Below are 17,006 nucleotides of genomic sequence, written 5' to 3' on the forward strand. Positions count from 1 at the left end.
ATGGCTCGTAAGACTTGCTTCAGAGAGCAGCAGCCACACCAAACAATGCACTGCATGGCACGGCCGCTGCTTTTTCTTCTGCTGCCAGTTTTAGGCCCTAATCCCAAGGCTGTCCATGGCTGAGTCTTTCCACAGCCTTCAGTGGGCTTTGGATCAGGCCCCTCTTCCAAGCCCTGGTCACGTGTTTCCTGTTCAACAACAGCTCGGGTGTGTGCAAAACACTCAAGCGTTCTGACCAAGAGGGGCAGGATCAAAACAAACAGGAAGTACTCAGTGGCTGTAGGAGGTTTAGGTTCACTTCCACCTTCTGCTTGATTTGAAACCTCATCTCTTCCCACTCAAATGAATGGCCTCAGTGCTGGGCTAGGAGGCACTCTGATGTGAGAACTGCCTCAATTCTTTGTTGAATCTGTTCCACTTTCACTACAGATTAACTGGGCCAACATACCCTACTGAAGCCCCCCATGGTGTGGGGGTTAGTGTGCACAGCTAGCATGTGGGAGACCCTTGTTCAAATCCCTAGTCTGCCTGCTCATAGGATCTCTAGCTAATGTGGTAATAGCCCTTGTCCCTAGACAAGGGCCATTTTACCGGGCCTTTTGTTCCTTTAATTAAAGATTAATTGCAGCTGGCTGCAACCCCGCCCCCACTCTTTGTCCACCATGCTCAGGAAACACACTCAGGTTGTGGCAGACCCCAGTGCATTCCCCTGCTCTTTTGAGGGGTGTGAACTGGAGGCTCCCACCTCCTGGGGAGAGTCAGAGGGGGATGATCCCTGTCCAAATCCCCTCCCTGTCCCAAGAAGACAATGGCCTCCTGAGAAAGGGGGGGGGGGAGTTCAGACAAGGATAGCCCATCTCAAAGGACAGTCACCAAGGAGGCAGGAAATCCCTGTGCAAACCCCTGCTGAACAGGCAGCTGGGGGATTTGAACTAGGATCTCTTGCAACCCAGTTGAGTATCCTAACCACATCTAGAGAGTGGGGATTGTGTTGGCCCAAATCACATTTAATTAATGTGGAACAACTTCCACAGGAAAGAGGGAGGTCACCTGTCCCCCCCATCAGTCTAACAAAAAGATGTGGGTATACAAACACCAGAGCATATTTGAACCCACCTCTCCCACACCCTAGCTACTGGACTGTAGGGGAAGCTGCAGGTAGTGGCTGGTCCAAGTAACATTAATTAAAGTGGAACAGCTTCCACAGGCAAGAGCACACCAGCCGAAAGTTCAAGGCACACCCACCACAGCTGCATTCAACACTTGCCCTGCTTAACGGGGGGAAGGAAGTTGAATCTGCAGCTCCTAGAACCGAAGCACCTATTGGTTTGGCTGTCATTCAAACAATAGCTAATTAATGTGGAACAGCTTCCAAAGGCAAAAGCAAGGGAGCTCCCCATCCCTATACACCATACACCTGGGCAGCTGGAGCCCCTGTTCAGAGGCCTTCATGAGAAGCAGAGGGCAGATTTGAACCCACTGGGGCTGCTACTTAGGTGAGCCCCTATCTCCTGCATTATACCGGGAGAGACAGGTTTTTGTCATCCCAGTAAGATTGCATTAGTATAATAGCTTCAGCAGGGCGGGAACCCCAAACTGGTACTGTAAGGGAAGTGTCCATGAGTCGGTGGAGTGATCAGGCTTGATTCATAAAGCCTGCCAGAGCATTCTGTGCTTCCACTCTGTTTTTATCCTGTGCTTTCTCCACATCTTCAAATGCTTCCGTGCATGTTTGCGCTTTCTCCCAAGATGTCTCTTTTCATCTACTGGGACAATATTGTCCATGGAATCACTGAGTGCCAGCCATTTCAATCAATTTATCAACACATTTATACGTTTGTGGACTTTAATGCCATGGTTAGATGGTTCCCTCTTAGAACATGGCTGATGACCGGAGCACTACAGAGGCTACCTTCCACAAGGATGTCTTCAAACCCACTGTCTTGCATCACATTGCCTCTATCACACACACATGAAATTCACTGCACAATGCTTGCCTCCCATCTCGAGGTGGTATTGTCCATTTCATCAACCATGCTTTGCAGGAGATTGCTTTATCATAGATGACACAGGTCCAGTCTCGGCCCAGAGAGTGGACCATAGCCTGAAAATATTTCATTATGGTGTACACTGTATTAACATGAGTTGCTGGTGCAGGAATCGTTGAGCAGTGGCCAATATTTATAAAATAGCAGACAGACAACGTCTCAAATCATAATGACAAATAATGGCCAATATGTTCATGTAATACGTGGTACAAAGAGGCTCCTACTGTCATGTGACTACAGACTTTTGTTTAAATGAAGGCAAAGAAGTACAAGGAAATGGATAAAATCTGTGACTTGGGGCTAAACAGGTCCCAAACTTTCCAAAACACTACTATTTTAGGTACATAGTTGCATTATCAATTATATTTAGAAGCTTTCTGCCAGTTTTGGTCAAAATTAGCCAATGTTGCTTCCAGTTATGGCCCTTTTTGTGATTTTATGATTTTTCCATGTTGGATGCCAGATAACCTTTAAACTTTATGTGATAGGGGAAAACTGCACCACTTCCAGCATCTCCATCCACCCTCGTAACGACCACCAGCTCTGTGCCTAATGTGTGACTGCAATGACATTTTTCTAGCTGATGGGTTACCCTAACTCATTAATAAGACTCCTTTTTAAATCTGGATGTAGGCTAGAAGGTTAATGCTGGGTGCTTGAGAAGGGGAGTTGCCTTTTAGTATTTGCCCAAACTCTGTCCTCCTTGCCATGTAAACAAGGCTAATGCCTGCATTTGTCACAAATCAGACCCCTTCAAAGCAACTCCTCAAGCTCTAGGCCTTATTCTGGACCCAGTTAAGTCCAACAAAGCTGTTCCTGGCTTCTAAAGAAGCCGACTCTGTGTGATCTACACAAGGAAGAAGGGAAGCAGCTTCAGCTGCGTACTTAGCCCTGGTTGGAGCTGGGCTTCCCACAGGACATTTTGCATTAGGGCACCGTGAGAAAGGCTGGGCTCCCGGCCTCCGACTTACGAGGTGGAGGAAAGCTACAGCCTTCAGGATAAAGTAAGTAGGACCCTGTAATGGGGCAGCTGCCCCACTCCCTGAGAATTTAGGCTGCAGCAGGCCAGTGGGCCTGTGCAGATGAGCAGCCAATCAGAGAAGGACTTATTGGGAGCTAATCAGGGCCTGGCTCAGACCTATATAAAGGCTGCCTAGGAAGGGAGCAGTCAGTCTGTCCCAGACCTTCATGGGGGAGAGTCTGTCTCCAGAGATGGGGAGACTAGCACCTGGGACAGCAGAAGGGAACTCCAGCCTGGTGTCTGCCAGACTGCAGGCCCTGAGGGTAATGGCCTAGCAGGTGTGAGGAGCTGAAGGGGAAGCAGCCCAGTAATGTGGACAGTCATGTGGAGAGAAGGAGGGCAGGATGGCTGCCAAGAGAGGGTCCCTGGGTTGGGATCCAGAGTAGTGGGCGGGTCTGGGTCCCCGCCTTTGCCTTTGCCTTACACCTGGCTGTCCTGAGCTGAACCAAACCCCTGCCAAGAGGGGTGTAACTTTGGGGGTGCAGTTGCATACATTGGCCGGGGTGCAGAGACAGCTGATTGACACCCCCCCAGTAGGGGGCGAGGATGGACTAAGGGGCACTGCTGGAGGGCAGTGGCTCGAAGAGGATGCCGCAAGTTGAGAGTGACGCGGGCTCAGATGCCAACCAAGGGCGAGACACCACCAGGAGAGGGCACTCCACTGGACTGAGCTAATACCCGGAGTTACCAGTGGGAGGCGCTGTGGTGGTGAGTGCCAACACCGTTACAGACCCCCATCTTGCAAAGGGTGTCCTTGAGGAGCAGGGTTGGGGTAACTTTTCAACTTTAGACCAGACACAGAGTGAATTACCTTTACCCCACAAAAGGGCACTAACGGACAGGGCTGAAGGGCAACCTAGAGAGAGGTTTTTATACATCCCTTATAATTAAGGAACAAATAACTTCTCAATTTAAAACAAACTTCCTGGTGAGAACAATGTCGCAGTAACAAATTGAAGTAGCTGGAGATGAAGTTTAAATGTGAGATCTCAGCTAAAGAGATCGCATCTTCAAACCCTGTACAAAGTATTATATATTGCTAAGTGTTAGCTATTTAAATGAATCCTTCCCTTTCCAATTCAATGTGAAACAGCTGTGATAACTAATTATATGCAAGTTATTTCAGCTAGGTCCATAGGAAACTTTCATCTGACATCTTTCCGTTTTGTTTTCATTCTAACCACACACAGAGCTTTACACTCCTAGAATATACATCCAAATTTACACTACATCCGTTCAACACGCATAATGGTCATCATCTGGCAAACAAACTGAATGGACAACATTAAGCAGGGGCTTAGTGTACCATAACACCTCAGGTATGTGAACTTGTGTATCTTAAAAACACAAATCATAGACTTTAAGGTCAGAAGGGACCATTATGGTCACCTAGTCTGACCTCCTGCACAACACAGGCCACAGAATCTCACCCACCCACTCCTGTATCAAACCCCTGACCTATGTCTGAGGTACTGAAGTCCTCAAATCATGGTTTAAAGACCTCAAGGTGCAGAGAATCCTCCAGCAAGTGACCCGTGCCCCATGCTGCAAAGGCGAAAAACCCAAATACACATAAATCTAATGTACACTAAAAGGTTTAAGTCTCTCCAAGTTAATACTGGGCCTGACCATACATTCACTGAAGTCCACTGCAAAACTGTTGCTCCCAGTGATCTGTCAAGGTCAGCTTGCTGTACTGTGCAGTCCATCAGGACAGGCTGACTTTTATGCACATGCATACAGTGAACTAGCCTGTTTGCTGGGCACTTAAAGGGAAAGGTGCTCCCCAAACGATAAGCAACATGCAGTGAAAACTGTGACTTGTCTCCAACAGACAGTCACCTGTGCATCCAGGGCTATCCAGCACAAGGGCTATACCTCGCTTAAGTCCCATTTAATCAGGAGTAAGGGGGCAGAACAGGCACAACCTAAATGGGACTGAAGTGATCAGGTTGGTCTTCAGTACAGGAGTGAATTCTGCCCACAGTAAAAGAAGTCTGTGACTCCAATTGATAGGAATATTCCAGTTGCTATGACTTCCCCCCCACAGCAAACTGACTGATTTATAACATGGCAGTGCAGAAGATAGCCAAAGCATTTACATTGAAGGTTTTGAACAGGAGACTACAAATCCCATGTTGCATCAAGTTAAAGGCACGTTGGTACAGCCTGCTGTTTAACAAAACCCCAGTATGTTCAGTGCATGGTGCAAGTCCCCTGAAAAATGAACACATGAAGCTGGGAATGCTAAATGCTGTCGTTGAGCAGCTGTTTTTTATTGTGTTACTGAAAGAAAATCAGGGGAACATTACAGAAGGGTCTAATCCTTTACCCCCATATCTAGAAACTGTCTGCAGAGAACAAATAGCTTATCAAGATCCCCCCTTACCCTTTGCAGAGCAAATATTTAAAATCACCCTTGTAAAATTCTTCTCCATTCTCACGTCATTTAAAATGGGAAATAAAACATAATTAGTTTTAGCCCCAGTGTACAGGTAGGCAAGTAGATTTTAGTTTACCTTGCCTAGTACATTTTCATAAGGATTTTGAGAGGCTGATATGGATCATTTCAAAAGCTTGCCGATATATGCAGTTGATTTACTGGGAACTGGATCTTCCAGGATTGACTTCCCATTTCTTGTCACTGAATGGGAAATGTTTGTGTGTCTCCATCCTGGAATAAAAGACATATACATCCTAAGTAAATAATTATCACAACCATTCAGAATCTTCCATATAGAACTTTTTCAAGAAGCAACAGTGCAGGTAGCCAGCCACCTCTTCTATACATGTGATAGGAATAGCCAAAGCAGGGAATTTTACTGGAATTCAAACCTTTAATTTAAAATGCATTAACCCATGAGTTTAAGTAAAAGAAACACAAATAAACTAAGCCCATCCCTCTCTGGATTTGCTGGGGCATTCTGTTCCATCAGGTGCCCATCCTGCAACTGGATCTGCTAGTGATACCTTGCACCAGCAGAGATGTTTAAACCCAGAATCTCTCCAACTAAAAGGATGAGCCAATTCTGCTTTTTAGCTCCTGTTGCATTCAAAGACTTAAGGGCCTTGATCCTGCTCCCAATTAAGTCAGTAGAAAAACTCCCATTAACTTCCCCAGTGCAATATCAACCTCTAACGACGCAAAGGGGCTCAACTGCATGGGCCGCCAACAGAGTTTGATTGTGAAACTCCTGCCCTTCCTGCAGCATGGCCAAGTGGACTGGGACACGGGAGAAGTGGGTTTTGCTTGGAACACTCTGAAGCAAGTCACTTTGGACTAGATTCACAAAGCTCCAGGCTGAGAATTCTACTTGTTGGCAGGGCCCCATGGGGGGGTTTAGATGTTGGAACGCTTAAGCACCTTCATGAATCTGGACCTCTCAGATCTACTGCTGAAAAGTGTTATATGAGGAGCTAGATTTGATTAGATGGTAGAGGGCACCCAGCAAGGAAAAGGTGAGAACCCACGCCTTAGTTGGTCAGCATTTTTCACCAAAAATGCTGCCTTCCCAATTAAAAATGACTTTTTGATCAAAATGTAATTTGATTTCTGGTTTTCAACAGCTGAAAAATTTCAGTTTTCTTTTTGGGGTCCATCCCCTCTTTTCAGTGAAAACAGGGAAGGGGAATTTTTTTTCCAATGTTCCTATAGTCAAAAGACAGAAGTTCTGTAGCAAGGTTTTCAAGCTAGGGGTCATTTTGTTCATATTTTCAGAAAGACAAACACAGTTTTATATTTTAACCAGCTCTATAGCTGATTGTAACATCTCTGGGGACCAGCCACTGGAGAGCATCAAATCCATATTTTCCTAGCTTGGGTTATGCTTCTACCGACCCCGGCCCTCCACCCAGGTGAAATCTCTTTGGGTCCCATGCTGGCCTCTCCGATTTCAGGATCGGGGCCTTATTTGCGAGCCCTGCCACAAGGGAAGATTTGATTGTCTGTATTGCACAGGGGCCAAGCCTACCATCAGTGCTTAAATAAACACTAGCAATACTCCACGCGTATTACACTCGAGCGTCAATGTGCTGCTCTAACCTTTGTGATGTATCCCTTGCCTCTGAATGGAGGAAAAAGCTCCCTTTGTAACAGGTGAAACACACACTGGCTTGGGAACAGCCCCACCTGAAGCTAACGGGGACAATCCCTGCTGGGTTTGGTCCCTTACCTACTTCACTGTGGGTTAATGAATGTTGGGAAGGTGCTTTGAGATCCTTAAAGAGTAGATGCTACTGAATATCTACCGCCTGTCTGCCTCGAGCCCTGTGGGTGAAAAGCAAAGGATCATGATCCCCATTTTTCACTGACGGAAACTGAGGCAGAGAATGGGACGTGACTGGCCCCAGGTCACCCAGCAGGCCAGAGGCAAAGCTAGAAATAGAAGGTCTCCTGCATTCCCGTCCAGTGCACTAGCCCTGGGCCACATGACTGAAAGCACCCACTCCTTCCTAGCCAGAAAGCTTCCCTGTGTAATATTGTTAGCCGGGCTCTGAAGGCTTCAGCACAGTTGCATGTGGCTAAGGTTTTTTTTTTTGTTTTTTTGTTTTTGGTTAGACGAGCCTGTTTCACTCACTCACCCCAGCAAGTTCCATTTAATAAATCGCGTGTTGCAGTTTAGTCCTTCCAGCATCTGGATTTCTTTGTGTGTCAGGTGAAAGTCATATACCTACACAGAAGAAACAGCCTTTGACTCCAAGCCCAGATTCCCAGGTCTGCCAGGAGACGCAAGTCCACAGCAAAGCATGGAAGACGTGGGCGGATATTCTGTAAGGCTGGGAATTGCAGCCCTTGGAGTCTGAGTGGTACCAGGAGGCTGGATATGGGAAATGGCAGGGTGTGGGCGTGGGACTTCCCCAGTGCACACACGGGAGGTTACTGTGTGGCAAGCTGCTGTGCTGAAATTCACCCTCTGTCTAGCCCTGCAGCAGACAGGCCCAGACATTTTGCGTGTGTCTCTCTCTGAGGCTAAGGGCAGATCTTCTGTTGGGGGCCCAGCTCTGAGGATTTGTTCAGCACAGCTCTACCAAATGGGCATGGCCACTCACTCAACTCCTCAGTGAAAGGACAAAAATCCCACCCCAGATGTCTGGGCCACAATCTATTCCCACAGCCGCTTCCCTGGCCTGGACATGTTTTCATCCAGATCGTCACAGCTGGAGCCAGGACAAGAATTGCTCTGACGGCTTCCAAAAAACTGTTAACAAGCTTCCCAGGTACTGCGTCACGCCACCTCTCACAAGGGGCGGGGGGCGTGCATGCCAACCCAGGCGGTATATATCAGTCAGACCTCGCTCTGTGTTGCCTTCTACAAGGAGCAAACCCACTTAGGTCTCCAAGCTGAGGGCCTACAAACGTATCCCTGAACAGAGGGGCTAACCCTCAGGCTAGCAATACTTAAGGGTCCCTTGAACTAGCCATTCAAATCCTGCTGGGTACAGCTCGGCTTTAGTACGAGTCCCCAGCTGTCGCTTGTGTGAAATCTCTCATCCTGCTCTGGTGACAGTAACACCTCAGCCATAGGCCAGGAGCGGAAGAGGGCTCCCGGCTCGCTAGCCATCCCCGTTACCTCTGCGTTCTCCACGATGCGGGCCGGGGTGATGCTTTTCGGGATGGTGGCAATGCCCCTCTGAATGTGGAAGCGGATGAGAACCTGCAGAGAGAGCAGGAGCTGGTGAGCCAGGATACGTGGCTGGTGCAGTGGCCAGGGAGAGCACAGCCACCGCGAAGAGACAGAGAGACCCATTTTTCCACACTGCACCCACAACCCCCTCCCCCCGTGTAGCTTGGATAGGATGTTGCACGTCTATATAGAGAAACACCACTAGGACCAGTGCTGTCCCCCGCCTCACCTGAGCGCTGGTCTTTCCATGCTTCTGAGCGATCTCATTCACTATGGGATTCTCCAGGAGAGGCACAGGGCTGTTCTCCCCCGAAGGGCTAAGGGAAGAGAATTTGGAGAGTCCTGAACAACAGCTGCTGCTCTCGGAGAACAAGCAGCACTTTGCAAACAGGAGGCTGGTGGGAAGTCACCTTCCCAGCACCACTAGGAGGCAGCAAAGCCTTCTGCTGCTGGTTGGAGAAATGGGGAAGGGAAGGAACTGAGGGATTCTGTCACTCCCCCTGAGCCAGTGACAGCATCGACAAACACAAACACTGGTTGCTAACAACAGCCAGGACCCCTCCCTGGCCCAGCTCACTCAGCCTCTCCCCTGCTTTGTCACCATGCGGCGGGGCTGCACCCCAGAACTCCTCATGCAGAGGGACCCCTGTTATGTTGGCCAGGCTCTTGATAAAGATAAAAGAATCCAGTAAATGCTATTGGGCCAAGCAACTCCACCTATGTCAGTGAAATCAAACCGGAGTGACAGCAGACTCCGGCCCAGTTAGCCTAGTGAAGATCTCAGCCAAACCTTGGCTGGGTGGGCCAGAGTTACCAGCCACGAAGGCAGAGCACCCAGCTTGTATCTCAGAGCCACTCCAGGCTACAAAAACACCTCCCAGGCCTCCAGCTCACACTCACTCCATTTGCCAAACAGTCAGCACAGAGCCCTGCGATGCCAGTTCAGAGCAGAACTGCCCCTTTGTGCTACAGCTATGTGCTGTGGGCATCTACTGTCCCCAGAAGGTGCTTTCTGAGTCAGGGAATCATAGAATATCAGGGTTGGAAGAGACCTCAGGAGGTATCTAGTCCAACCCCCAGTTCAAAGCAGGACCAATCCCCCAACTAAATCATCCCAGCCAGGGCTTTGTCAAGCCTGACCTTAAAAACCTCCAAGAATGGAGATTCCACCACTTCCCTAGGGAACCCATTCCAGTGCTTCACCACGCTCCTAGTGAAATAGTGTTTCCTAATATCCAGCCTAGACCTCCCCACTGCAACTTGAGACCATTGCTGCTTGTTCTGTCATCAGGTACCACTGAGAACAGTCTAGATCCATCCTCTTTGGAACCCCCTTTCAGGTAGTTGAAAGCAGCTATCAAATCCCCCCTCATTCTTCTCTTCTGCAGACTAAACAATCCCAGTTCCCTCAACTTCTCCTCATAAATCAGGTGCTCCAGCTCCCTAATCATTTTTGTTGCCCTCTGCTGGACTCTTTCCAATTTTTCCACATCCTTCTTGTAGTGTGGGGCCCAAAACTGGATGCAGTACTCCAGATGAGGCCTCACCAATGCCGAATAGAAGGGAATGATCACATCCCTCGATCTGCTGGCAATGCCCCTACTTATACAGCCCAAAATGCCGTTAGCCTTCTTGGCAACAAGGGCACACTGTTGACTCGTATCCAGCTTCTCGTCCACTGTAACCCCTACTCCTTTTCTGCAGAACTGCTGCCTAGCCAGTCACCAGCATGGACTGTGGAGCAGCAAGACCCTCACCCCTTCTACCTCCCACTCTTCTCTGATTAGCTCACTGGCCATTCTCCCTTTACAGGTGACTTTTGGAGCATGGTTCTGCTCTGAGAAACCAACATCATTGGAGTCTGTGACTCTAGATCACACATGCACCGTGTTCCTCTAACGGCCGTGCAAACCTTGCCCCGGGATCCAAGAGCCACCCTGGCTTCCTTCTGGCGCCCATGCTCACAAGGTAGTTGCTCCTTCTGGAACGTAGGCAGAGGTTCCCCCAGGGATACCTGAGCCAGACTGGAATCCGGCTCCCTAGTAGGGGGAAACACTGATCTCTGAACGTTAACAAGCAGACAGGACTGACAACAGCACCACCTGGGTCCTGTGTGTATTCACCCTCCAGCATAGCCCACTGCTTTAGATCTACCCTCCGAGGACGCATGTTAGGCGTGACTCACCAGGGCAGGGCAGGGCAGCCGAAGGGACTGTATGCAATGAGGACAATCCCCTTAGACTTGCAGTACTCCACCAGCTCGGGCTGGGTCAGGTAGGGATGCAGCTCCACCTGGTGGGGAAACAGTTATTGTATCTCATGCCCCCATCCCATTGTCTCAAGGTGCTCAGGAGTGGGCTCTGAAGTGCCCGGAAGTCCTTCCCTAGGCGGGACGGGTGCAGCTTTCATTGGAAAGCCCAAAGCTGGGGCCTGGTTTGCTGAATATTAGGAGCCTCCATAGCCCCAGGGTCAGATGAGCCTTCCTCCTGCCCTGGGCAAGTCTTCTCTTCTCTGCCCAATCCCACATACCTCTCCCAGCATGCTGGACTGAGCATCAGATGCAGCCTCCTTCCTCCACACCCTGGCCTAAGAGAGGGGAAGCAAGGCTCAGGCTGCAGATTTCTGCCAGATCATAGAATATCAGGTTTGGAAGGGACCTCAGGAGATATCTAGTTCAACCCCCTGCTCAAAGCAGGACCAATCCCCAACTAAATCATCTTAGCCAAGGCTTTGTCAAGCCTGACCTTAAAAACCTCTAAGGAAGGAGATTCCACCACTTCCCTAGGGAACCCATTCCAGTGCTTCACTACCCTCCTAATGGACCAGGACCTAGTGGATCAGGACCGATCAAACCCCCTTCACATCATTCCCCAGGGCCGCCTCCTGCAGCATTACCTATTGGCCAGTGACAGCGGCTGCCTTGGAGAAGGGAGACATGACTGGCCACAAGAAGGCAGAACCTAATTGATTAGGCCAGTGATTCTCAGCCTTCTCTACACCATGCCCTGCCCCCTACGTTAAGAGGCAGCTTGGCCTAGTTAGGAGCGATTCAGAGCCATGAGATTTGGGCTTTAACTTCCCCCTCTCCATGATTGTTTCCCCTTTGCCTGGTTTGTTATTTGGACTGCTGGCTTTTCAGTGCAGGGACTATCTCTCATTGAGCACAGTGGGGTCCCAAGCTTGGTTGGACTCTGTGCTTCTGGGATACAAAGAATCCCTTTTGGGGGCAAGCCCTCAAAGAAGGAGCACAACCTCTCTGGCTCTGCCCAAGCTGTGAACCCAGCACTCAAAAGTCTGCTTAGCACAATACAGCAGATGACACAGCAGCAGCTTCCCAATTACTGTTTGCAACTATAAGCAGCCGATGCAAAGGTAGCATAAGCACTCCTCGGAGCGGAGACACCATTGCTACAGGCAGAGCAGGTGAGAGAGACAAGCTTTCGAGCTGCACAGAGCTGAAGGATACTCACCCACCTTGTCTCTCTCATATTCGGGGACCAGTCTAGACCACCATGGCAAGCAACACCATACAGATGTAAATCATACGCTGCCCGATCACAAGCCTTTACCTGGTTGGCGGCAGGTTTGATCCTGCACACGGACAGCAGCCTCTCCAGCTGGGAGACGTTGAAGTTGGAAACTCCCACCGATTTCACCAGGCCTTCGTCCACCAGCTTCTCCATCGCCTGCCAGGAAAACAAAGCTTCCCAGCTGGATGATTTAGTTGGAGATTGGTCCTGCTTTGAGCAGGGATTGGACTAGATACCTCCTGAGGTCCCTTCCAACCCTGATATTCTATGATTCTGTGCAGCAGGTCACGGGCTGGGCCCGCACAGCTGGGGAAACCTAGGGGGCTGCTGGAATAATGGGTGACTGACAATGCACTGGCTGGCTTTGCCAGGGTGCTGGAATGCTTGCAGCTGCCACCGGCTTCACCTGGAGCTGTGGGCGCTCAGCACCTGTGTCAAAGCCCACCACCTCCTTAGGGACGTCGGCCCAGATCCTCCAACGGAGTGAGGCACTGGTGCCTGTATATCTTTGAGGAGGTGGGCCCAGGCGCATGGAACAGGCCCAGCGATTGGTGCTCTCATGTGCCACAGAAGATCCTGGCCTGGTGCTTACATTTGCAGAAGAGGGTCCTGATCATCCTTGGACATTAGGAAAAAGTTCCTAACTGTTAGGGTAGTTAAACACTGGAATAAATTGCCTAGGGAGGTTGTGGAATCTCCATCTCTGGAGATATTTAAGAGCAGGTTAGATAAATGTCTATCAGGGATGGTCTAGACAGTATTTGGTGCTGCCATGAGGGCAGGGGACTGGACTCGATGACCTCTCGAGGTCCCTTCCAGTCCTAGAGTCTATGAATCTATGAATCCTTCCCACCATTCTGTCCTCCACGCCCACCCAGGGTAGGTGTGCAGCTCCTGGTACTACTGTGATCAGTCGGATTCAAGTGGCTAATCTCCATCCCTCCATGTACTTAGGTTGGGCCTTCAGGCAGTGCCGAGAATGGAGCACTTTAAAATGCAGCCTCCGCCCCGGGCACCCGCACAGCACAGCTTTGCCATGCAAGCTGCAGTGATGTGCCCGAATTCTGCCTTCTGCACACGTCCAGAACAACTGAGGTGAAAGGGAGCTGACTGGAATTGGAGCTCTAGTTCCCATTCGGAACGGGTTTAAAAATATTTCTGTCGGAACGTGAGCACGGCCTGTCTCCTCCCGTGATGCCTCTCGGAGCTTTTGTACATTTTAAATGAGGCCATTTCATTATCTTCAGCCGGACTCAAAACCTGCCCCAGCTCATGGCTCTTAACCTCGCTGGTAATTACCACTTGCTACAGCGGCAGGCGCGTTCAGCCTGTCTCTTGGTTCCTTACAGCCAGACAGCAGAGGCTGCTGATGGGAAATATATGTGAGGAACACGAGCCAGCCATGGAGATCGTTATGACTGGAGGGGGATGGGCAGCCTACGCTGCTCTTTCCTCGTCGCTCTCTGTGTGCTATGGGAGAGCCTGTCGAAGCTAATGAGAGTCTTTCCACTGGCTGCAAAGGGCTTTGGATCAGGCCCTGTGTTCTTATGGCATCCATCAATGATGCATGTCACCCAGGCATGCAGGAGGTGGGAATCAGGGCTTCCCCTGGTAAGGGACCCTTCAAGGAACCCTTGAGAGACCCCCTCCATCCTAAATACCTCCATGTGGCTCAGGTGCCATATCCCATTGCTACTGCACCTTTAGCTCATGCGGTAGCTGTTAGGATATAGATATTCAGGCCTGTATGCAAAGGCCTATACTTTAAGAATTTAGGTGTATTCTTATCACTTAGCTAATTATAGAGGTATAAAAGACAGAATCAAAGATCACTGTCTGTGTAATGGCCTTCTCTTACTGTTGTTGCCGGCAGATAACTGCCTGAGGCCAAGCAACAGCGGGGGGGTCCGTCGCCTGGTGTGCCGCGCCAATAAACACACCAGGGTGGAGAAGCAAACCAAGTTTATTTGAGATCTCAAAGCGGTGCAGGGAGATTGACTCAGATCAAGCACACCTAAAACAAGCAGTCTGTTCCTTTATATCCATGAGAACTTTTCTCACTGACTAGCAATCCCCCGTTTCCCCTCCCTCCTCCTCCTTCCTCCCCCTGTAGCAATTACGTAAGCGCAGGTGCATTAAGTAATCTTGGCCGCGGCAGCTCGTTAGTAAGTTTTCCTTCTGCAAGTTATCTTGTCCTTCTGCTAAAGGTGCACAGGCCTCATTATTTCTGCTTTAGACCAGTTAGAACTGTTGCAACTGATAACGGCTGTTACACCTGGCCTTTTAGGTCGATTAAAGTTCAAACATGGAGGGACTCTTGTCTGCTGAGGCCTAAAACCAGGAAGGCTCCATACTCTTGTGGCCTTCCACCCTCCTGAGTTACGTAGGGTTATGCTTAGTGACACCAACAACTCCCTCCTTTGAGAATACTCAACAAACTTTTGGCTGAGTGTTCTCACATTTAAAGGATAACATGTGATTTAGCTCTAGGGAGCTGAAGTGCTTTACAGCAAGCAAGCAAGAGAAGAGTAACAATACACAACACCACACCAGTGAGCAGGAGGTGAACAATGCCTTCCCCTATTTTCCCAGGTTAAGTAACCAGCCCCAGAGGGAATCAGAAATAGTGGGTTTCCTTTCCTGGGCCTTCCACTGTTTAAAAGCCTGTTTGGCTGACAGGATGTACTTTTTAATATCCTGTGCGTCTTCTGGGACATAAGTACAGCATTCATCCCCTATAAGGGCGCACATCCTGCCCTGGGAAGCCACACTTCCACCCAGGAAGTGTCCAAGTATGTCTCCATGATCACAGATCAGATGGTATTTCTGATGCGTCTGTAAGGGCAGTGGGCCAAGTCTGGTACTCAAGATCACTTCAAATGGCCATCATCTGGTAATTCAGGAAATCCCGAATTCCTAAACATACTAGATCCCACTGCAATGCCTTCCCAGCCTCAGTGATATTCAATACCATCTTTCCTTGGTGTAGTACTATAATACACCTGTTATTTAACTATTCTCAGGTACTTTCAAAAGGCATCAACATTAATAGCATAGGAGGGGGGTTACATTATTAGTCACTCTCCAGGACACAGGGCGCAGCCTGTAGAATAAACCCCAAAATCCAATTAATACCACATTCCCAAACATGGCTCCCACAAATGTCCTCCCACTAGTGTATAATTCTTTGTTTCTTCACCAGGGTCAGTTCTTAATGTTCTTTCTAGTCAGGAATTCCTGGACTTTGGCAATTTCAGTGGAGCGAGTGTTCCTTCTTCTTTCCCAAAACAGTCGTGGTGCAGCATCCTTGTACTTTTTCCCTACTGTCCAGAAGGCACAGTGGAGCTAGAAGGTGAAATAGGCTAATCATCAGTAGGAGAATTCTCCCGATGTGGAGGGGTCTTTTTGCAGTGAGAATCTTGGGTCCATGCAGTCAGTCTTTGACATTTTACAGCGACGGTGGTAGTCACCGGGACTTAAGGGCCTTTCCAGGGTGGAGCCAGAGCAGACTTTCGTCGGTGGACCTTTACATCAATCCCGTCTCCTGGTTCCAAAGAGTGGTAGGGCTGCTAGGGTCTTTGGGTAGCGCTTCTTTACCTGTGAGAAAGAAACTTAACACATTTCATTAGTGCCTGGCAATGTTTTGCAAATCTCATAGCTGCGTGGGCAAATTCAAGCCCTCCTTTTCCTGGTTGTTAGCCAAGTCTTAACTGTGAGCAGTGTTCTTGAATGGAGTCAGTATCTTATCTATAGCCTGAGCTTGCTATTTTATTTTATTTTTTTTTCAGTTAATTCATTCTGTTCTTTGTCCTTCTTCCCTTCTTGGCTTCTTTTAACCTGCAAAGGAAACTTCCACTTTTTACTTATACACCTTCTTCCCAACAATGAAGACATAAACATTGTCATTATACAGTACATTAGTCTTATTATTTAATATATGCCACACACACCCTTTTGCTAAAATAACCTTATTACAGAGCTTTGGAGCAACAAGCCAGGACAAGCACACCCACTTTGAGGAGTTCACTCAATACAACCTCTAGTCCAATAGCCTTTCACCATCCCCAGCCCTCTGGCTAGAAATCTGAGGTAGCCAAAAAGATCCCATGTACAATATGGGGAGTGGGTTAACTTTTCATGTCTTTGCTTTCAAAGACTGTTGGTATGCAAATTTTAACAACAATTTTTGCAATTAACAGTTTGGCCAATGAAATTTCTTTTCTTTACTTAAGGAAATGCATTAGACTTTAGTATATTACATTCTCCTGATTTATCCAAACACTTTGTATTCCAAGTTGAACAAAACAAATATCTGCATTTTAATTTAATCTTTTTGTTTGATTTTAAACTAGACTATTTTATAAAAATATTAAACACAAAAATTCCGGCCACAAGACAAACACCACAGGACAGAACATAGAACACAAAACATGATTCCTATTGTGCCAGTAAATGCATGGTACGTTGAATGCTGTTCAGCTGGCATCAGTTTTCTCTGATTATCTGAAAGACAAAAAAAAGAGAGGTCTACCCACCCCTTCTGGGCAGACAATCATCGCTTGAAATATACAAATACTCTTGTTGGCTTCAGGCAAAACAGAGGAATTACCCCATAGTTTCTTGTATTTGTTTCATAGGCAGCCCAGGTTTTCAATTACATAACACTGTATACATTCTTCAGCTAATTCAACTAAATTGTTCATAGCCAAACCAAATGATTGCAATCCAATAACTTCTTTTCCTGAATTTATTTACAAACATTTCACAGACACCAAAAACTTTT

General features: G+C 48.4%; 1 protein-coding gene across 1 annotated transcript in view; it reads right to left on the bottom strand.

Moving 5' to 3' along the window:
• Positions 1–5,667: 5,667 nt before the first annotated feature.
• The window catches only part of LOC127044672 (1,5-anhydro-D-fructose reductase-like), a 68,675-nt gene continuing 57,336 nt past the window's right edge, over positions 5,668–17,006 (bottom strand). Inside the window, 7 exon segments of the mRNA XM_050939748.1 lie at positions 5,668–5,743; positions 7,651–7,740; positions 8,562–8,602; positions 8,604–8,723; positions 8,923–9,142; positions 10,879–10,985; positions 12,263–12,379. Coding sequence (XP_050795705.1) covers positions 5,668–5,743; positions 7,651–7,740; positions 8,562–8,602; positions 8,604–8,723; positions 8,923–9,142; positions 10,879–10,985; positions 12,263–12,379 — 771 coding nt within the window.

Source organism: Gopherus flavomarginatus, chromosome 2 (genome assembly GCF_025201925.1).
Source record: "Gopherus flavomarginatus isolate rGopFla2 chromosome 2, rGopFla2.mat.asm, whole genome shotgun sequence".
Classification (NCBI taxonomy): Eukaryota; Metazoa; Chordata; order Testudines; family Testudinidae; genus Gopherus; species Gopherus flavomarginatus.